General features: G+C 26.6%; 2 protein-coding genes across 3 annotated transcripts; one reads left to right on the plus strand and one right to left on the minus strand.

Annotated features, from left to right (window-relative positions):
* Positions 1–1,097: 1,097 nt before the first annotated feature.
* LOC127278106 (CD63 antigen-like) lies at positions 1,098–22,613 on the minus strand. 2 transcript variants are annotated; one of them, XM_051299646.1, is made up of 5 exons: positions 22,330–22,613; positions 6,457–6,675; positions 6,086–6,268; positions 3,830–4,042; positions 1,098–3,716 (listed from the first exon to the last, which is right to left on the minus strand). In XM_051299646.1, exons 1-5 carry the CDS (start codon positions 22,384–22,386, stop codon positions 3,450–3,452), a joined length of 939 nt encoding a protein of 312 aa, XP_051155603.1. In that variant the 5' UTR covers positions 22,387–22,613; the 3' UTR covers positions 1,098–3,449. The 2 variants fall into 2 exon arrangements, with proteins under 2 accessions (XP_051155603.1, XP_051155602.1); XM_051299645.1 differs by lacking the exon at positions 22,330–22,613 and adding an exon at positions 10,502–10,844.
* Positions 21,592–23,506, plus strand: LOC127278113 (uncharacterized). Its single transcript, XM_051299656.1, has 3 exons — positions 21,592–21,848; positions 23,106–23,228; positions 23,323–23,506. Exons 1-3 carry the CDS (start codon positions 21,743–21,745, stop codon positions 23,406–23,408), a joined length of 315 nt encoding a protein of 104 aa, XP_051155613.1. The 5' UTR covers positions 21,592–21,742; the 3' UTR covers positions 23,409–23,506.
* Positions 23,507–23,527: the final 21 nt, after the last annotated feature.

A 23,527-nucleotide genomic window follows, 5' to 3' on the forward strand; every position in this document is an offset into this window, starting at 1 on the left:
TAAATGCTGAAGAGAATTGCAAATTTTATTTGATTATGCGGTGAAGGGAGAACTAAATAATATTTAAAAAATTAATAGATTACATTTTATAATAATTTTTTTGTATATATATTATTCATTTTTTAAAATTAATTTTGTATAAAATATAAATTTAAATAATGAAAATAAATATTGAATGTTTTATCATTATTATTGACATTTAACTGCGTTGTCAAATGATATTCAATTGCTAACTAAATATTGTAATACTATTTCAGGTGGTTTTTGTTTGTATTTTATTATTTTTATTTTTAAATTTTATATATACTTATGAACTATATAGATTATTTCGATATATGTAACTATCAATTCTATTGCGTAAATAAATTATTTATAATTAATATGTAATGTTCTCAACATATATTTATTACTAAATTCTAGAAAAAAAATAAAACATTGACGAAAGTTTTGTATTGATGTTGAATTAATTTTTAGACCAGTTTTTAGGTTTATTTGTATTTTGGCCCTGAACTTTAATTTGAGGTTTTTTTTTTATATTTATTCATATTTTAGCAATCACTCGTCCTCAATGACATTTTATTTAAAAGATTTTCAATTTAAGCTAATTTTAATTTTGTACAAATTTTTAATTTATAGAATTTTTTAAGGCCCTGAATATTTATTTATCCAAAATTACAAATGGATATTATATATAATATAATAATCAACAGATTTCGACGCAATTTTTAAAACTGACCAATTGCAAATTATCAAGAAAATCGTGATTGGTTTGATTATGTATTTTGTAAAATAATAATAATAATATTTGAATAAATTATCATTTTATTAAGCATATTCCGAATAATTTTTTGGACAACTTTGTTTATTTCCCAAAAAGATTTGAAATAAAAAAAAAAATATCAAAATATATTATAATTTTTATTTATATATAATAGTGTAAGTCCTATAATTAAATAAATAAAAATTCGTAAAATTCCAGTTTACATAGAAGATACTTTAATTTATTCATACAAGGTATAAAAACAATAATAACGCCTTAAATTATCTACACGAACATTTGTTCTTTTTATCAAAAATATCGTTTTAAAGTAACTATATAAGATTGTGATATATTTATTAGCTAATTTTCTTATTTACATGTGTATTATTTAATCTATAAAAATAGTATACTATTCCTTAAAAACTATTTATGAAAAGTAATAAACAAATCACTTATGAAGTAGAGGGCAACGAGGATTTTAAATTTCCTCTTTACTTTTCAAAACCATACCAATCCAATTTAAATTTACGTATAGCTATACTAGATTTAATACCACTATTGTTCATCCAATATTTTAGTTGCTGACAAATATACATTTTTTTCGCAAACAGCATTCATTATTTTAGTAGTTATGTAAATAATCACATACATATTAGGGAGGTCCTTGTTTTGTGAAAGTTTAAAATTTCTTAGGTTGTGGCTGACAATGAGTACTTTGAAAGGTGTAAAAATAATAAAAATTCCGAACTGTTTCCAAATTAAATTGGTATTAATCCGAAACAGTTCAGTTTATTGTCAGGATTTTGTCATCCGGAATTAGTCCGGCTAAATCCTAAATTTGCCCGATTTATGAAACTAGTGGGTCCGAAATTAATCAGATCTAATCCGCAGTCATATCAAACAAACTTCATTAGTGAATGCAGATTCTAGATTTACTGATTACACAGGCCGGATTAATTTCGGATTCAATAGAAGTAATTTTGTACTTATTAGTTGTGTATGATCCGATTAATTTTGAATTAGACCGTAATAATTCCGGATTATCTAATCACACAGATAATACTAATTTCAAACTTAACTGGACTTAATAACATTTTACTCAGATATACAATGTTTTGGATACAACTTAGAAAATAATTTTCACTTATAAAAAGAGGCATTGTAATTCCCTGCTTTATGTTTTTAGATTGTAATGACGCTTGGCAGTATTACACTGAAATCAGTTTTCTTAATGCCTTTCCTAGGTCTCCATTAAGATCTCAATAATTATAACGATAGCTTCGATGAACAGTACTCTACAGTTACCTAATTTTATGTTTGATCAAACTACTAAACCTAATAATCTTACGTTTCAACTTTTAAATATCGAAAGCGGAAATTATCACCAAATCATCACATCACCTTTACTGTTTCGAGATAAAGGATTAAGACACAATTTCTTAAGTACACTTACTGCTTCTTCTCCACCATTTTTTGCATAAAGTGTTGTTCTCTTAGCACTACGTCTTCCAAAAGATCCTCCAAATCTACAAATTACTGATTCTTTTTTACTATTATCTTTATATTCTTTTGGAATTTTTTTTGTTGAAAGTGTACCAACTCTGACGACTTTAAATGATGAACGTTTACGATTCTGACTAGCAGAAGAAAATGGTCTATTTGTTTCTTTAATCATTATCCATTCAGACTTAAAATCCGCCTCGCTTGAATTATGATGCGTCTGTGAATTACGTGAAGCATTTTTCATTGATTGCGATTGATTGGAACTTTTGTAAGGTATATTATTTCGTAAAACAGGTTTTCTCAATGACCTTGACAACTTATGACTCTGCCAGTGAGCAAAAACTGGAAGACCACAAGCATTATGCATTCCCACCAGAGGTACTCCTAACGTTTTAAATCTTGGAATTTCAGTCATTCCTAATCTATTATCAACTCTTAATTCTGGTTGAGTACGGCAAATATTTCCTTTGGACAAACTGAGTTTTTTAATTGTATTTCTGTTATCATTATAATCTTTATGAAATCTACTACATGTGTTTTGGTTTCTTAAACGTTGAATGTCAGAGAGTCGTCGAAGGTCTTTGTTGTCTTGGTTAACAACATTGCAACACTCAAGACTATCAACACTCCCATCCTGATCCACTGATTCTGATGGTGTTTTAGTGTCTTTAATTATTTTATTCTCTTTCCTTAAAACCTTCTTATTTATTAAAGGAACTCCCTCTGAATTTCCCTTATCCACTGTAGATCGGGAATTTATTATTGACCTTTGAGTATCGTAATGGAAATTTCGTTTATTAGATCCGATTAGATGCTTTGAAGGGATTTTTTTAATAGAACTTTGTTTATTGGAAGCCCTACGCTTTTTAAGAGAACTATTCCTGGAAGATTCAGTTTTTAATGATTTTCGTTTAGTGCTTTGAGTAGAAGATTTAGATCTCGGAAAAGGTGACTTTCGGTGACTTGAGGTTTTTTTTAACGAATAAGATGAACCTGTATTTACAGGAAATACATCGATTGCTCTCTCCTCGTAATGTTGATCACTTGGAATAACATAACTGATTCCATTGTTAGAATTCTGCCACTCTTCGATTACACTTCGCCCATTACAATTGTAAGGTTTATTTTCGATTCTTTTAATTCCTGCAACAGATATAGTAGGTACCTCGCTGCCCTCAAGCCGTCTTCATGATTTAGCACCAAACGTAGTTCCAGCCATGTGCATTCGATTTTCAATTCCCATACCAAATTCATGTTCACTTTCACTGAATGGACTTAGTGCTTGAGTCGATGTGAATGCAGATGTATGATTTGTTTTTGTCTTCTTTGTTCTCAAGCACGCAAATAGAGTACTGGAAAGAGCACAAATTTCAATAAACACTAAGCCTAATACAATTGTAATTAAAATTAATTCTTGTTCGTCTGTCCATTTTTCAATCTTCTCCAAACAACCCTGTAAATAAAAAATAAAATTTTATTGACTTAACGTATAAAATATAAATAAAAATAAATATTTAAAGGTTTAGATTAAATATTTTATTCAGTATTTATTTGTCTAATACTTACAGTAACATGCCTGGCTTGTAAATGTTCTACTGGATTTAGTGCTTGGCAAAGTGTGAGATTAGTTGGCTCCGGGTTTAAAAAAGCATCAATATCTGTAACGTTATTAAGAGTGCAGCAGGTGAGAGGAACAACCAATTCTCTTCGGCCAACTTCTTGAAGTCGCCACCAGGATGTTCCGTAGTTGCTACTACCATTTATTCCACAACATGAAAACTAAACAAAGAAAAATATTGAGATAATGTTACATTGTAATGAATCTTTATAATATTATCAAAAATTTTAAATATCAAATAAAATTTGGTATACAATAATCTATAAGTTATAAATCGACACAATAAAAACACGAATAATTTTAAATTAAATTTAGATCTTTAATTATAATCAGTTCACCTGCTTCCTCATGCATATAAAAATTAAATTACAAAAATAATCCCGACAAGTCACCGATATTCTATACTATCGCCTACCTATAGTCCTCGATACAGGTTGATGTTCTTCCTCTTTTTAAGCATAGACAGAAATTAGGGATTGCTTTCTGGCAATATCAATGGTAATCGAGACGAAGAATATCTTCCGGTATCACGCTAATATTTATTACCCTAAACAAAATTTTTCATTCGGCACACAGGTTTGCATACGTCTACTCACATTCATTATACAATATTGTGAAATACTTTTAATACTGATGATCATATGCGGAGATGATGCGAGTCGATTCCTTTGAAATCCTTTAACAAGTTGATTTGATAACCCACTTCCTTCAATAAAATGCGGTTATGTAATATGAGGCGTCCCTCGAAAAACCTACGTGGCTGGTCGGAGATTGAGCACCAAATTATAAAATCTTTGGTCCCAGGTGATCTTTGATGACTAGATTATTTAGTTAAGTTATTAATCACAAACTACACAATAGATTACAGTTGGAACACGTTGATCCACGATTAAAGCGTATGAGAAAAATGGCCGTGGCCTGATAATATTCAATGAAGATCCACTGCGGGTAGAAATTGCAAATTAAAATTTCGTATATACGATATAAAAGTGTTAATGGTTTAAGACAAAATTTAGAAGTGTTGTATCACATCATTTACTCGAGGATTCCCCCTCTTTCTTGTCAACTTATGATTAGGTCCTCTGCCTAATTGGTCACCCCACTTCAGGAAAACTCCTCAATGTTCAGCGACCATGGTCATGACAACATCAAGCGGTGGCGGTGTAAAAATTATGGATATCGCATCTTTTATTGCAACTTCGTCATGGAGGCGAAGAAAAGAAATAAAATTTGGCAGTTCAGAGAGGACTGACGGCCAGGCGAAGAAGGAGCAAGAGGAGGAGATTGCAAAGGTGACGGTAGCACCGACTTCTAAGCAAACTGTAAGAAGAAAACGATGAGTGAATCTACAATGATGATCCGAGTCGCAACAGGAACAACGTATGCCGACGTATTGAGCAAACTTTAGACGGAAGTGAATCCGGACGTCAGCCACACGTAGGTCGTTTGTGCAAGGCCTACAAGAAAGGGAGATCTCCTGATCAAAATCGGAGGAGACTCTAATAAGGAGGCATTCACCGCCGAGGTCAACAAAGCGGTTGGAAGCATGGGGAAGGTGCAGATCGTGGATCGACAAGTCACACTGAAGGTCCTCGACCTGGATTATCTTACTCAGGAAGAAGAGGACCAAAAGGCGTTGGAAGAAGTGTTCCAAAAGCCAGGAAGCAGGAAAGTAACGGTCCTAGGACCCAAACGACGAGGAATGAATTTGTAGTTGCCGACCCAGAGGAAGCGGACAGGCTGGAGAAATTGGGAATGTTTAAGACAGTGGACAGATTGATTACATGCTTCAAAGGTGAAGAAGTCGATCATAAGTTTGCAAACTGCAGTAGAAGTCCAAGCTGCTTTTTATTTAGTCACCGCTTTCCTGCTCAAATTTATTAATACCAGACAAAAATCTTAGCATTCATTTTTATTCTTACTCTTCAATTTTCTTAATGATTTGAAGCAACCTTATTAAGAAATTATTATGTCATCAACGTAGTACTATTGAGTTCAGGAGGACTCCAATAACGAGCTCCAGGACAAACGTGATAAGTATCAATGAATTACAAATCACTAAATAATCTATATTAATATTTTGTCATTCCATAATTAAAATTTATTCTTTTGTTATATTGTTTTTAATTTTATAAACATAAAACGTGTAATTAAAATTTGTTTATTTAATCAAACTTTATTTAATAATTAATGACAATACATACCACAGATTGTGCTAAATCAAGGGCAGCTGTAAATTGTTCACGTCCAGGAACAGCGTAGTTACGTTGAAGAGCTCGTACCAAGCGTGATGGTTGTAAATTAATTCCCAAAAATTGTGGGAAAAACACGGCTACAGCACATGTTGATATCTCCACCATCATAAGCAAGATAATCATTATGATATACTGAAAAAAATTAAATAATATTTAACCCTAGATTAAATGTCGATAACGAAAGATCAAGCATATAAAATTTAAGAAATTAATTCTTATCCTGGAGAATTATCTTAGTAATTAAAATGCAGTTTTCAATTGTAAAGTGGTCGAACTTAAAAATTTTTGTAAAAAAATAGAATATTAATTAAATTGTTTACCGTTGTTGTTATACAACAATTGTGTTGACAAGTGGCCCAGCAACCTAAGAAACCGGTGACTGAAATAATAAACCCCACTCCCACAATGACGAAAGCAAAATAGTAAAACATTGGTTGATCATGGTAAATTTCTTCCGATCCCAACAGTCGTGAAAGCAAAACGCGATGACTGTCTGCCAATAGTAACGCTCCACATGACATCAGCAAAAATCCAGACATCTGAAAGCGAAACAAAGTTATTTCCTCTTGATAATAATTTTAAAAAAATTTCACAAACTTTTAACATTATTTGTATTGAAAAAATTATTTAGTTTTATTTTATTTATGCTTATTAGACGTGTGTAGTATTGTATTACTACAGCCTGTAGTAATACTTGAATTTATTATCATAATTTAAACTGACTTAAAAAAAAAATATTATCATGTAGAACTAACGAGAAAGTTGTGACTACTTTTCACTAGCCCAGAACATTTGAGAATTTTCCAGAACATTTCTACCCAGAAACAGGTCGATTCTAAATCCAAAAAATGTGAACACTTTTTTTTTAAAATTGAATAAAAATACAACAACTAAACTAAATATAATTTTAACCCTAGGAAGCACACTGGTGTGCTAAAAAGACAACCCTAGAGAAATTTCTAACTACGCCCCTGGCTCTGTCAGCTGAACTGTCATGGCATCATTCTATCCATAATTCGAAGTTGTCATTCGTCAAACGATTTTGATTTTACTTCACGTCAAAAGGCATATATAGACAGTTCACAGTGGAAAAGTTTTGTCAAATGCAGTGATATATTAGTAAGTAAATATTAATTATTATTCAAAAATGTTGAATGAAGAACTAGTGCAGCTTCTCCGAAAATGAGGAATATATAAAAGCTTCAAATATTAGAATAACGAATTCAGTTTTGCATACTTAACCTAAAAATGAAAATTTAATATTTGATTATTATTAGAACAAAATTTTTATATAAAATAAAAGAAAATATTTAAAAATAAATTTCATTTTATAATTATGTAATTTTTCTTAATAGAAGAAAAATTTTTAAAAATAAGGACCATGTGCCTTTTGTTTGAGGAGAGTGTGAAAAATTTATTTCCCAAGGAGAGATTGAGGTTGAAATTATTGGGATAACTTGAAAAACTTCATAGACACGGGATTTTTTGTTTCGTAAATTTTTGTTCATTTAAATAAAATAAAATTTTAATAACAATATTTATCGAATATATTTAACTTTACTGCATTTCATAAAATTTTTTTTTTTTCATAAATATTGTAATTTTTCATGCTGTTTTAAAATAGTAATAATTTTTTTCGGAATTAACATTTTTATATATTTTTTTTTTAAATAAATAAAATCAAAATTCTTCCGAGAAAAAAAATCCCGAAAATAAGTAACCAAATAATAAAATTACGTTTTCATTATAAATATTTACACTTCTCAGTCATGTAGTTTATCAAATATATATTATTTATCACAAAAATATAATTTGTTAAATTATAAAAATATTACTGGGAAAAGTTGAAATAAATATTTTTAAAATTTTAATAAACATTTCAACCCTCATAACAAAAGGATATCCATAGGATATCCATATCAATGGTCGATATCCTAGAATGGTCCCCAGGATATCTTGGGATATCCATGGGATATCCCTAGGATATCCAAACCGCCGGTCTGTGGGACATCAACAGGACATCCATAGGATATCCACAGGATATCCCTAAGACATCCACAAAATATCTATTGGATATTATATCGCAAGATATCCATGGGATATCCTCAGGATGTCCGTGGGATATTCTTAGGATATTCATGGGATATTTAATATCTCAACATATATTTTTAAAGGTTAAAATTGTTAAGCTAATATAATGAATATCCTGACGATATCTATGGGATATCCTGATGATATCTGTGGGATATCCTGACGATATCTATGGGATATCTGGAGGACATTTATAAAAGTCTATAGAGATATCCAGAAGATATCCTGTGGATATCTTCAGATATCCATGGGAAATCCAAACCGCCGATTTTTTGGATACCCTTAAGAGATCCTTTTGATATCCATAAGGACATTCCTAGGATATTTTCGAAATATTATCAATATATCCCAAGATATCTTGTGTTATTAGGGAAGTTTCGTAAAAATTAAAATAAATAATAGCAAGTAAAATATCTGAAATAGCTATAAGGGTTAGCTATATCAGCTAACTTTTTTTCTCCGTGTATGTAAGGTTTAAAATAATTTCCAATTTATTTTAAAAACAGTTGAATATTTCCAAATAGCAAATAGTAATTTTTTTTTTTTTTTAAACCACAGTAATTGGTCAATCACAGTAATATCTATATTTAATTGTTTTAAACTCTATCTATAATCTACACACGTCAATATATTTTCATAAGACGAAACAAGGCAATAAATTACGCATCAGAAACCGTAACCACATGATTCGTTCTTACCTTGTTACTAACAATTCTTAAATAATTACTGACATTAAATCCATTATTTTTATGGAAACTATTTTTATTATTTGGGTCAAACCAAAACTAAAAAAAAATCAAAATTGTCAAACTTGGAGAATTGGCAAAGGAATACATGTAATTAAAGTCTTAAAAGCGATTTTCAAAAGTTTCAAATTCGATTTACTTCCAAAAATTTTTTTTCTGAGATTTTAAAAATATATCTGATAAAAATAATTAAAATTAAATTATTTTTTCATGGATCGTTTATTATTTGCCAACAATTTAAAATATTATTTGACCAACGAAAAGAAATTATTTTTCAAAGAAAAATGTTGAAAAATAATTTTTAACCCTAGACAGTATAACAAAAGGACCCCAAAGAAAATTCAAACTACGGCCCTGGCTCTTTAGGCTTAAATGTCTTAACTTGTAAAAATAATTATGATTTTTTTCAAATTTAAAAAAAAACGCTTATTAGGCCTTCAAGTACATCTATTCAGCTTTACAAATTCACAGGAATTCTTTAAAAATTTTTATTTGTTTAAAAAACACACTATTTTTGATAGAAAAAAATTGCTTTTTTGGGTTTTTGTATTTTTATTGAATATATTTTTGATTGTATTAGAAAACAAAAAACGCTATCTTCTTCCTAATGAGAAAATAAAGAAAATTACTTATAATAAAGTTATTGTGCATTAAATTTAAACATTCTATCAACAAAAGAAATTTTGGGGTATTTTTCTACCCCAATTTTTTATTGATCAAATAATGTTCTAAATTATTAGCTAATAATAAAAAAAATTATTAAAATTAATTTATTTTTATCAGAAATGTAGCGTTATTAAAATTTTAAAAAAAATGATCTTTGTAAACTCAACAATTTTAGTCTTTGAAAGTTGCTTTCGAATCTTTTATTTATTTGGATGTATTTTTATATCATTTTTTCATGTTTCATTGAAATTAAAAAAAAATGGGGGATAACTTTGATTTTCGTCCTTGTTTGAACTATCTATAAATTTTGAGTTATTTATTGTATAAAAAAATAAAATTTAATTAATAAATTTCTTCTTTTGTTAATATTGTAATATAAAGATAAAAGCCCGCTTGCAGTCTCATTAATATTAAATTTTTCAGATAAACCTAGTAATATAAAAATAAGTAATTAAATAAAAACAGCATTTTACACAATTTACTGCTACTACTACATATATTAATTTATTTTTTTGATAACCCAGTAATAAAAGAATATAATAAACTGCATTCTTCTTATTTTTTTTAAATTCCTAATCATTTTAAATTATTTTTCTTTTGAATATTTATAACTTATTATTATTAATTTTAATTGTTAATTATTTATACAATTATTAATATTATTTACAATTATTATTATTTTTATTATTATTATTATTTACAATTTTTAATAAAAAACGGTTTTAACAAAAAAAAAAATTACAATTTATATTTTTCTATAGAATTTATGTTTATGTATTTCAATTTAATTCTTGTGATTTATACAATTCGTTTGTATTAAGTGAAATTTTTTTAAAATATACAAAAATTTTTATATACCTACCAAAAATAAAATATTAGAACAACAAATTAATGCTTTCGGCAAACCCAAACGTTTTTCTTCCATTGTTGAAAATTAATTTCTGATGGAATGTAATCAAATAATTACATTTTTAAACACTAAACAATATATTTCACCTAACTTATCACACTATCATAATAATATTTTTAATTTTCAATTAAAAAGTAACTAATTTCTTTTGTTATAAACTTCAAAAAAAAAAATTTTTTTTCTTTAATTTTTTAAAATTATTATTTCTTTTTTAATAGAAAACATTTTTTTTTTTTTACAAAAAAAAATCTTATAACACTTTTGAACTTGCTTATTCGCGGTTGTTTCACAACTATACTGGAAAACAGTAGTGAAAGAATGCTGACAATGCCGTACCATGTATTCGTTAGCATTGAGTTCTTCATGCGCGACGCATCGAACGGAAACGGAAGGAAATAGAGAGAGGTGCGGAAGAAAGGAGGGAGAGTTTTATAGAAAAAAAAAAGTTAGTTATTTTACAGGTACCGCCTCGTGTTGTCCTATTTAATGTACATTAAGGCATCATGCATTGATATATACAAATTAAAAAAAGGGAAAAAAAAAAAAAAAAAAATTGGTCAGTAGGAGTGTCAATTTGACCCTAAAATAACACTCAAAATCTCAATTATATAAATATAAAGTAGTAAGGCAGACGCGTTCGTTTTAGAACGCGAAAAAAAAGAAACTTACTAATTTTTTTTTCCTATTTAATTTTTATTGTAAATTTAAAAAAATATTTAAAATTTAAAAATATAATACTTTTCTCTAAAAGGAGCAATTTTTGTTTTGTTTTTAGATTATTATTTATTGTTTCCAGTGGGCGCCAAAGTCAAGAGTATAAAATTGTAATTTTCCCTGACTATCTAAAATCAAAAAATCGAAGTGTATTTATTAGTTATATTTTATTATTATTATTATTATTATTATTATTATTATTATTTTTATTATTATTATCATACCAGTGGACGCTAATTACAAGCCTGATGTCAAATTTCCAATATTTTTAAAATTCAAAATGGTGAATCCAATATGGCGGAAGAAAAAATAAAAAATTTAACGGATTTATATGAAATTTGTTACTAAGGTGTTTTCGTAGTCGCTGATTAAGAATATGATGTCAGTTAAAAAAAAATTTTAATTTAAAATGTCCGATTAAATATGGTGGCAAATTTTTTTAAAATAATCCGCCATGTTGGATCCGTCATTTAAAATTTTGAAAATCTGACATCATATTCGTTTATGAGCAACCACAAATAACCCCCGAGTAATAAGTTTCAAGCAAAACTGACCATTTAAAAAAAAAAAATTTCCGCCATATTGGATCCGCCATTTTGAATTTATAAAAACCGAAAAAATTTACAAATTTTACACTGCGTGTTTGACGCCCTTTGGAAATAATAAATAATAATTTAAAAACTAAACAACAATTTCTCATTATATCAATTTTTTTTTTAATTTAGAATAAAAATGAGTGAGAAAAAAAGGAATAAATTATCTATTTTTACGTTCTAAAACGGGAAACTAACCTCAATTTGTTATCCAGACACGTAACATTAAGGGGTATACTGAAGTATTTATCTTCTTCCAATATTTATTATTTATAATATAAATTTTTTGGTTTTTTAAATTTTGTAAATATTATTTTCTTTATCGTCTTTTAAATTTTATATTATATATTATGAAGTCTTAAAAAAAAGTGTCAAGTTTATTACTTCTTTTAAAGAAAGGTCAGCGGTGACACTTTTTTTTTTTTGCTTTGCACCTACTTCATAAAATGTCTAGTGATGACAACTAGGTTGTGACATCCAAAATTTAAAAAAAAAATCCATTCCTATATAATTTAAACAAAAGGAAATAAAAAAAAAAATACTCGGCAGTAAGTTTTGTCGTGCATGTCTTTAAATTTTCATGGGTTTTTGACGGTTACTTCTAATGTAATAGTAAAATTATCACGTGCTACGACATCCGATTTAATAAAAGTGTTCTTCTTTTTTATTTATCTATTTTATTTTATAATTTTAATTAAAAAATTTTTTTTTCATTTTTTACTCCTATTTATAAACTGAAAATAATGTTTTTTGGAAAATCGATTATATATTAATATTTGAAGTATATATAGTAAAATTTCTTTTCTATATATATATATATTTATTTATTTGAGATAATTTGACGGTTTAATCAGTTTAACATGATACAAGAACACTCCATGGGGTTATGTATAGTATTGGTAAGTGTTCACTGAGCCTATCTCCTCTAGTTTGCATTAATTCAACGCACCTGCTACGCCCGCACCGTTCGTCGTCCGTAAAATAGGGCAAGCCTACACCGTGTATATATATATATACACGTTCCTATTAATTATATTCCCTAATGTGGAATATAATACATTTCTGAAATTTAAATTTTAACATGCAACACGTTCAAAATAAGTTTTTAAAATATCCGAAGAAACTATGTTTAATGTTATATTATTTCTTTGTAAATTTGAATTAGAAATAATTTTATCTAAATTCAATATATCAATGAATTACAGTAATTTATTGGTCCGTATGATTATGTTTTAAATGTCCGAACAAACAAACAATCGACCATAAAATTTCGGCGCGATTTTTTTTTTTGGCCATTTACAATTTCGGACAAATGAAAATTCATCTGAAAGAATAAAATGAAAATTCTATGCAATGAAATTCTACTCAATAAAAATTCTTTAAAATGCCTATTATGTTAAATGAAAGTTTGATCAAATAAAAATTCGAACAAATAAAAATTCGACTTAAAAATAATTATGACAAATGAAATACCATAAAATGAAAAATCTAACTAAAGATTTTTAGAACATAATCATGCGTTCCAATTTATTGTGCATTAATTGTATTGGTAAAACAATTATTATAAATTTCAGAATAATATGATATTTATATCAGATGTGCATAAAAAGTCTTATTTTTGAGGTATAGAAAACTTGCCAAAAAAGGCATTTTATAGCAGACGATGTTATAAATACTGCCGAACATGCGCAAACCACTTTTTATACTTTTCTAAAACGCTAGTTATTTCACATCTTACTTTTTCAACACACTAGTTTCTTTTTAACCCTTTGTGTTACGTTTTCTGTAAAAGCTTCTTATTTTATAAAAAATGGTCCTATTTAAAATGGCGGATAAATAAATAAAAAAATTGTTTGGATTTGCTTAAAACTTGTTACTCGGAGGCTTTTGGTGTCGCTGATTACGAATCTAAAGTCAGATTTCAAAAATTTTAATTTTAATAATCAATTTCGCTATCTTGGATCCATCAATATGAATTTTGAAATTTTTTTAAATCTAATTTCAGATTCGTAATCAGCGACGCCACAAACTATCCAATAAAAAGTTTCACGCAAATCCGAATGATATTTTTAGTTTTTCCGTCATAGTAGATCCGTCATTTTGAATTTATGTTTATGTTATGTTATGTTTATGTTATGTTTATGTTATGTTTATGTTATGTTTATGTTATGTTTATGTTATGTTTATGTTATGTTTATGTTATGTTTATGTTATGTTTATGTTATGTTTATGTTATGTTTATGTTATGTTTATGTTATGTTTATGTTATGTTTATGTTATGTTTATGTTATGTTTATGTTATGTTTATGTTATGTTTATGTTATGTTTATGTTATGTTTATGTTATGTTTATGTTATGTTTATGTTATGTTTATGTTATGTTTATGTTATGTTTATGTTATGTTTATGTTATGTTTATGTTATGTTTATGTTATGTTTATGTTATGTTTATGTTATGTTTATGTTTCAAAAATTTATGAAACTAATCCAATAAGAATCTATACAATTTTCAAATTTTTTTTTATTATTATGAATGAATAAATTTTAAAAAGCATTAATGTGAAACAATTTTGCTCCTAATACCATGTAATATGCATTATTCATATAAAAAGTATTAAATATGGGATTATACTCCATATGGTCAAACGGAAAAAAACCATTGAGCGTTCACACTTTATGATTAATTAACGGATTTCTAACTTTTCTGGAATAATTCCTTTTGTACATTATAAATTAACTATAATTTCAATTATTATAGAATTTATAATAATTGAAAGTATATTTAATATTTTTCACAGTTTGTGATTGTCAGGTGACGTCATTGCTACAATGTTAATTTTGTCGGGAATTTTTTTTTATATGCGAAAATTGTAATATTTTGTTTTATATATAAAAATTAATATATAGAAAATGTGAGGTTAGGTGTATGCCGTCGTAATTTAAACAATTGTGCGTCTTTTACCCAAAAAAGTTAAATTTATATTTCAATTTCAATTTTTTTTTTAGTTAAAAATAATTATTTCAAAATTATATTTTACCGAAAGGGCATAAAAAACTATTGAAAATAATATTCATTAATTTTATTTTATTTTATTATTTAGAAAAACAAAACTATTGAAATAAATGGTAATCTTAAACTTTCCCCCAGTAAATATATATTGATCTACTCTCTATAATTCTGAATTAGTAGAAATGTTTACTAATTTGAATTTGAATTAGTGACTCACTTCTTGCTTCTGAATTAGTAAAATTTTACTAATTATCAGTAACTTTTACTAAAATAAAATTTACTAATTCTAAAGCAAAAAGTGAGCCACTAATTTAAATTAGTAAACATTTTTACTAATTTAGATTTAGAGAGTAAGTGGAAAAAAATTTTTATACGAAGAATTATAAAAAATTTTACTGCTTTAAAATTTTGCTTTTAAAAACATATATGTATATTTAACATTAAAAGCTAGAAATAAGTAACAAATCTAAAAACTACATCAATTCTAAGGTAAATATAATAAATATTTTTAATGTAAAATGCATGCGATTTTCGTTCATCTTTTTCTGATTCGCAAACATTTTACATAAAAAAATTGTTGAACAAATTTTTTAAGAATTGTTTTCTATTAATCTCTTTTATTTAGCTGATAATTGTTAATGCCTAGCAGGAAGTTAGAAAATATTTTTTTCTTTTTCTCCGTTTATTGCGGATGATTTTATATATAACCCTTGATCCGAAGGGAAATAATAATGTTATTATATATAATAAAATATAATATACAAATATAACAAAAATTTTTATTATATTTCAGTTTTAATAATTAATTTTTTTAATCTTGGCTGAAGTCTGATTTTTTGTATTTTTTAATATTAGTTGAATATTGGGTTCTCTACACTCCCAGCCTTGGTCCAATATTGGCTAAAATAATGGACCAAGATTGCCAAAAGTGCTCCCAATATTGGACTAATATTCAGCCAATTATGTGATTTTCCTACTGGGTAAGTTTGAACAGTAGTATAGCACACCTTTTTTTTGTTCAATAAAAAAATTTTTTTAATACCTTTAAACCTTTTTTATATAATATAATTGAACTCAATTTTATAAAGACTATTAGTTCTACTTTCTGATAGTATAATTAATAATTAATTCGAGTACACGAATATTTCGAGTACTCGAGTAACTTCGATCACTTGAGTGAATTCGAGTACTTGTGTAAATTGAATTTGAATATTCGATTGTTTGTAAACTATTTACTATTATGCGGCTGTCTTTTTTTTGTTTATAAACTTATAGCATTTTAATATATATATATATATATATATATATATATATATATCTTGTAACTTTCATTTATTTCACATTTCATTTTAAAGTATACATACACCATATAACCTCAAACCTTATAAATGTCATTTTACGTTGTTTACTAGAGAACGATCGCGCATGCGTAAATAAGAATCTCTCTAAATATAATTTGAATTTTTCGCGCGTTTCTATACGACTTCTGGTTCCAGACTAAGGGCGCACTCACACCTTTTGGCTGCCTGCCTGCCTGCAGGAGTTGTCATGGCAACGTGAAGGAGTAACAGAGATAGTAAATTCAAATTTGAATTTTCTCTCTCTGTTACTCCTACACGTTGCCATGACAACTCCTGCAGGCAGGCAGGCAGCCAAAAGGTGTGAGTGCGCCCTAATCACGATGCGCAGAAAACAAATGTGTCTCAACTCTCTCTTTAGGATCTCTAGACGTAGCTTATGATGTGTTTTTTTTAAATTTCATTAGTTTTACAGAGATTAATTTATTTTAAGTTAGTTAAAAAAAATTTGTGAAAAATAAAAACAAAAAATTGCGTGTTTTTACTTAAAAATTCATAAGTTATTTAAATTTTAATATTATGACTTAAAAATTTAAGGTATAGTAATTTAAGGTATTTTAAGAATTTATTAATCTTTAAGGAAAAAAATACTACAACAGCAGGACTTGCAAAAAAGGAATTTATTTTGCAGAATAAAATGTGAATTTTTAGGTTAAAATTAAAAAATATTTACAATTAAAAATTAAAATTATTAAAAAATGATGTTTAAAAAGTGTCATTTTTAAACGAAAATGAAAACAAAGATGGCGGCGCATACACAATCGTTGCTTAAGTGTGTCAGTGCTCCAGTAAACAGCGCCAATTCGAGCAAGTGGCCGCTGAATGAACTATGATAAAACACATTATTTTACTATTTATTGCTTTATTTTTGCGTTAAGTTATAGTAAATGAGAAGAACAGCGAGATTCCTTACGCCAAACAAAATCATTTTTCCAAAATTTTAACCAGAAATCATTTTTTATTTCAGAGAAAGAGCGAAACCACAAAAAACGTCCTTTGCCCACATACCCTTAAGGGTGTATGGAACGCTGAAATTCCAACCTTTTGAAATTAAGGCTGTTTAAGATAGTCAATTTTTTTCTGACAATATTAGGTATTTGAAACTGTAATGTATTATGGGAAATTGAAAAACAATTAATTCATTAATAATTTTTTAAATAAAATTCGAAATTTTCAAAAACTAAAAATTTAAACTTCTGTTGTAATTTTTATTATTTTTCATTGTTGATTTTTTAATACCCTTTTTTCATGATATTCTAAACAATCAATCGTATGAATTTTTAAAAATTTTTATATTTTCAAAAAATAAAATTTCTAAAATGGTACATACAAAAAAATTTTTTTTTTTCATTTTTTATAATTCACAATAAATTTTAGATTCCAAATAATACCAGAAAAAAAATTGACACCCCCTTAACCCTCTAATGAATAATGCCGAGGGTGTTTAGAAGTTATCAAAAAATTTTTTCAAGGCTTTAGTTTATCTAATTTATGCTTCGGATTTGGAGGAAAATTGTTGAAATTGAAAAAAACGTTAAATTCACTGTTTTTTGTTATTGGACTTGAAAATGCCATCAGGACTTTATATATTATATAAATTATTTCAAATAAAATCAAACAAAGTTACTGAACACAAATTTAATTTGAAATATTATCAATATAAAATATATGTAATTATTTTACCATAAAAACTATTAACACTTACTTTCTTTTAAAAAATTATCGCATCAAACTTAAAAAATTCACTTAATCTTGAAATTTATTGACAATTATAATATTTTTAATGTTTAAACAATTGAATAACGATTTTCTATGGTACAGAAACACTCTTCTTTACCTACTGAAACCTACTGTAAGTATTAAATATTTGTTTCTGCAGTAAAATTGTTTTTAAAAATTGTTAAATCTATGGGACGCCCAAGTCCCACCCGTACCTAGAGGGTTAACATAATTTCGATAAGTTGAATTTACGAATTTTACCAATTTTAAAATTTTACCATTTCCTTCCCTTAATTTGTGGTTAATTTAACAGCTATATTAATATCAAGTAAATTTTTCAAAAATTCGAAATGACAAGTACAATATATATATCAACTCATAGCGTAATTTTTTTTAATTCGATTCGGGATATTTTTCACATTATTAGATTTTTCGAAATTTTTGTGTGGCGTCGAATTAAAAATTATCTAATTTTTATTGAGCACAATTTCTATTTATCAGCAAACATTCGCTTGACAAAATTTTTATTAACTGAATTCTGATTTAATTTCTTTATATCATAATTCTTATTTAAGGCCAGGTCCAAGTGAGGCAGCGCCATCTACATTGAAACTAAAATTTTGGAAAATTTTCAGCAGCCTTTTCTTGAAAACAAGAAGGTAAAATCCTTTTTCCTTTATGGATAATTGATTATTGGCAAGATATACACCAGCTAAAACTTTTTTTGAGTTAAAATAATAAAAAAAATTTCATGTCAATAAATTAAATATGAGCACTTTTTTCACAAAAACTGTAACAGTACTTTCTCAGAAATTACAATCAAAAATGCAATTTCCATTTGGAAAATTAATAAACGCTAAAAAATACACGACCTAAGATTTACCAATCACGAAAATAACAAAAAAAAAAGTATTTTAACATAACATATTTTATTCATTATGACAGCCTTTTGGCAGGTTATATATGTCACCAGACGTTTCGCAGTTTTGCCGAAAGGAGGAGATTGGCGCTGTTGCTAACCACCTGAAATACATAATCTACCAAAGGGCTGTCACAATCAGTAAAGCAGTATTAATATGTTAAATATTTAATAAAATTTTTTTTGTTATTTTCGTGATTGGTAAATCTTAGGTCGCGTATTTTTTAGCGTTTATTAATTTTCCAAATGGAAATTGCATTTTTGATTGTAATTTCTAAGAAAGTACTGTTACAGTTTTTGTGAAAAAAGTGCTCATATTGAATTTATTGACATGAAATTTTTTTTATTATTTTAACTCAAAAAAAATTTTAGCTGGTGTACATCTTGCTCATAATCAATTATCCATAAAGAAAAAAGCATTTTACCTTCTTGTTTTCAAGAAAAGGCTGTTGAAAATTTTCCAAAATTTTAGTTTCAATGTAGATAGTGCTGCCTCACTTGGACCTGGCCTTAACGATAATTTTATTCAAAAAAATTTATAGGGGAGACCGGGGTTACTTGGCGCACTTTTTACTCTTTTTTGTGTAACTCACTCATTTTTGCTTTTTTTTTTAAAAAGTCAATGTTTAGAAAACTTGTTGTAACATATCAGCTTTATTTAAAAGAAAAGAAAGTTGAAATATATTTGATACTTATATTTTTATACCACTTTATTTGAAGCTGTGCAAAGCGCGCCAAGAAACCCCGGCACGGGGTATTGCGTGGCGCAGCAGTGAAATTAATTAAATTATATGATTTAAAGTTTAAATAATATAAGACTTAACAAAATAAGTCATGTACTGTAATTTTACAATAAAATTATTATAAATAAAAAAATTAGAAAATTTCATTTAAATTAAATGAAATTTGATTTAAATGAAATCGTAAAATTACCAAAAAATATATTTTTTTTTTTTATAATAACGCTGTGAATATTTAAAAACCATTATTCAGTTAAGTTTTTCGAATAGGATTGTTATTGGTGCTTATTAATGTGTAAATTTCATATATAATCAACTTCATTTTATTAATATTTAACGAAATTTTCAGATAACCGCGCCACCTAACCCCGAATGTACTTTTGAAATATTTATTAATTTTTTATAAAAACTGTTAATATAAATGAAAAATTTTTTTTTGTTTCTTAATAACAAATGTATAGAGCTCAAAACTTAATATTTGAGCTCTTCGAAAATTAATTTTTTAAAGAGATATCACAAAAAAATGAAGAGGTTAAAAAATTACTTTGGAGTGCCAAAATAAGTGAAATGAAAATGAAAATGAAAAAAAAATGAAATGAAATGAAAATTTCATTAATGAAATTTTGTACAAACTTACAGTTGATCAAGTACTTTAAGCAGAATAAAGAGAAAAATTAATGTAACTTAACACTTTTGAATAAACTCAAGTGCGCCAAGCAACCCCTGCGCCAAACAGCCCCGGTCTTCCCTATTCGATCTAATTTTTATTTAACAGAATTGTCATTTAACAATTTCCTTAATAATTTTTTTATGGGTGAATTTTAAGAAGCGTACATATGTATTTCTCATAAAAATCATTCATTAAAATTTTTATTTTAAAATATTTTATTGGAAATAATTATTTTTTTAAAGCTAATTTTCATTTTTTCAATTAGCATTTGACAGAATTTCTTTTTATACGAATTTTTTACTTAACAAAATTTGTAGCTACAGATTTTTTGTTTTGGAAGAATTTTTCATTTTTAGTCATTTAATTCACTCTTTAAGGGAACATACCAGTTCAAAATGGGGAAAAAGAATGCTTTTTTAGGATGTATTTCTAAAAAAAAAAACCATGACATTTATTTAGAAATTCTTGTTTAAATGTTATAAATAACTTATTGAAGAAAGTGAAAAAAAATTTTTTTTTTACATTTATTTCAAGATGGCGGCGATGTACAACATTTTCAAAAATGTTTATTTTTCATGGGGGGATCAATTCCGAGATTTCTAGAACAGATTGAAACATAAAATAAAAAACATTTTCTTCGTTAGATATTTCTCTATGGATGGAACCTCAAAAAAGTGGAATTTTCGTCCCCTTCTTTTTTTAGGGTACTTTTTTTTCAAAACTTAAATAAAAAAACACATGTTTTTATTCAGAATTTCTGTTATAGAAAAGAAGGGAAAAAGGTATTTTCCCGTTTTTGAGGTTTCGTCCATAGAGAAATATCTAACGAAGAAAATATTTTTTATTTTATGTCTATCTGTTGTAGAAATCTCAGAATCGATCCCCCCATGAAAAAATGACCATTTTTTGAAAATGTTGTACATTCCCGCCATCTTGGACTACAAGTGAAAAAAAATTTTTTTTTTTCATATTCTTCAATAAGTTATTTATAACATGTAAACAAAAATTTCTGAATAAATTTCATGGTTTTTTTTTTTAGAAATACCTCCTTAAAAAGCCTTCTTTTTTACCATTTTGAACTGGAATGTCCCCTTAATATATTTTCGAGTCTTTATTCCATTGATATGAAATATTTAAAATCAAAAAATATTGTAGATTATTTTGTCAAAATTTGCTGTATGTTCTTTGAAAAACAAAAAATTATTTTATCACGAAAAGACTATAACATTTTTAGCAAGGTTGTTATTTTTTATCAAAAAAAAAAAAAAAAATGTATATTATCAAAAAACTATTAAAACGGGTCTAGTATAAATATCAGTGCAACTAAACGGAATTTAGTAGCAAAAAAAATAGAACGCATTTAAGAATAAAATTAAATTTTTATTTCACAAATTTTTTTCCATATTAAAGAAAAATCTTTGATTTTATATTAAAAAAAAAAAAAAATAAATAAGTAATTGAAACATCCAATATGAAACTTACCGTTTCGATAATTTTATTCGTTATATGTGTTATAACTAATTATCAATCGATTTCTGCCAAACCGCATTGGTATAACAGTAAAAAAGAAGCTGCTAGTAAAATTTTATTTTTTATTACTTACCATACATTATAAATATTATTATTACCCTGGCGGATTCGATTTGCGTAATGTCTACTTAACTAAGCGGACTTTAGGTAGACATTAGGTAGACATGTAAAAAAACGTATAAAAAAGCTATTAATCGACTTATTATGATAAAAAAAAGTTGATAAAAGGGTAAATGAATGTTTATAGAGTAAATTCGTACAAAATTTGTAATTAATAAAGCAATAAATAATTAATAATGAATGGAAATGTGCGCGAGGTACCTGATCAGTTCAGCTGTACAATTATTTTCGTGCTATTTTCATGAAAAGAATATAAATTAACTGCAAAAACAACTGATATTTATAAAAAAGTGTAAAATTGATTTAATTTGAGTGTTTGCAATACGAATTATTAAATAATAATTAAGTTTTTATCAAATGTGAATAGTGTTGTGAAAACCAGTGAAAACTAATGAGTTACTACATTACCGATCGCATATGATAATAAAAAGTTCTCGATGAGTGTAAAAAAAAAGCTGCAATCATGTCCGTAATTTTGGACGAGAAACAATTATGAAATCAATAATTATTTGTATAACTTTATTCTGCATTTTAAAATTCACTTTTTATTTTCTTTCAAAGCAAAAGCTTGGAAGAAAACATGCTCGCACTGTATTGTAAAAACTGGTGGCGCCATCTCTCATATGCGATCGGTAATGTAGTAACTCATTAGTTTTCACTGGTTTTCACAACACTATTCACATTTGATAAAAACTTAATTATTATTTAATAATTCGTATTGCAAACAATAAAATTAAATCAATTTTACACTTTTTTATAAATATCAATTGTTTTTGCCGTTAATTTATATTCTTTTCATGAAAATAGCACGAAAATAATTGTACAGCTGAACTGATCAGGTACCTCGCGCACATTTCAATTCATTATTAATTATTTATTGCTTTATTAATTACAAATTTTGTACGAATTTACTCTATAAACATTCATTTACCCTTTTATCAACTTTTTTTTATCATAATAAGTCGATTAATAGCTTTTTTATACGTTTTTTTACATGTCTACCTAATGTCTACCTAAAGTCCGCTTAGTTAAATAGACATTACGCAAATCGAATCCGCCAGGGTATAAATAAATTATAAACCTAGCTTAATTTTTGTGATTTCTATTATTTTACAAAAGAATTTTTATCTCTTTTTACTAAATTAAAATTAAAAGTATAGAATAAAATAACATTATTATTTTAGATCATTGCATTCTTAAGAAGAAGACCATATCCAATTCAAAATTCGTTCATGAATCCGAAGAAAATGTTTTTGGATGTAGAACTGACAATCAAGTTACGTTTAAACACTATTGTCGTGCTCTTGGTAACAATAATTTTATTAAAATAATTTTATACTATAATAATAATAAATAATTTATTAATATTACATTATAATTCTACTATTTTTCAATTTACAGAAAAATGTGTTGGAAAAATTAAAGGAATTGATAAATACTACTGCCGAAAATTTGATACATATTCTCCGGAAAGTTATGTATTCTAATTTCTAGTTTATATTTTATTGTATTTATATGCAGCACTATAATTATGTAAACTGTTTGAGCGTTCAATTTCGCTTTGAATAAATAAATAAATAAATTATATGATTATATCAATTTATTT

Source organism: Leptopilina boulardi, unplaced genomic scaffold, assembly GCF_019393585.1.
Source record: "Leptopilina boulardi isolate dan_hultmark-lab unplaced genomic scaffold, ZJU_Lbou_2.1 LbouV2_195, whole genome shotgun sequence".
Taxonomy (NCBI): domain Eukaryota; kingdom Metazoa; phylum Arthropoda; class Insecta; order Hymenoptera; family Figitidae; genus Leptopilina; species Leptopilina boulardi.

Bases quoted from the DNA above. Each gene is read 5' to 3' on its own strand.
- LOC127278113 (XM_051299656.1), top strand. From the start codon at position 21,743: ATGAAACTTACCGTTTCGATAATTTTATTCGTTATATGTGTTATAACT. The intron at 21,849-23,105 runs GTAAAATTTTAT...TTATTATTTTAG, and splicing joins CAGTAAAAAAGAAGCTGCTA to ATCATTGCATTCTTAAGAAG. The intron at 23,229-23,322 runs GTAACAATAATT...TTCAATTTACAG, and splicing joins ACACTATTGTCGTGCTCTTG to AAAAATGTGTTGGAAAAATT.
- LOC127278106 (XM_051299645.1), bottom strand. From the start codon at position 10,564: ATGGAAGAAAAACGTTTGGGTTTGCCGAAAGCATTAATTTGTTGTTCT. The intron at 6,269-6,456 runs GTAAACAATTTA...AATTTTTTTCAG, and splicing joins ATTGTTGTATAACAACAACG to TATATCATAATGATTATCTT. The intron at 4,043-6,085 runs GTATGTATTGTC...TTCTTTGTTTAG, and splicing joins TTGATTTAGCACAATCTGTG to TTTTCATGTTGTGGAATAAA.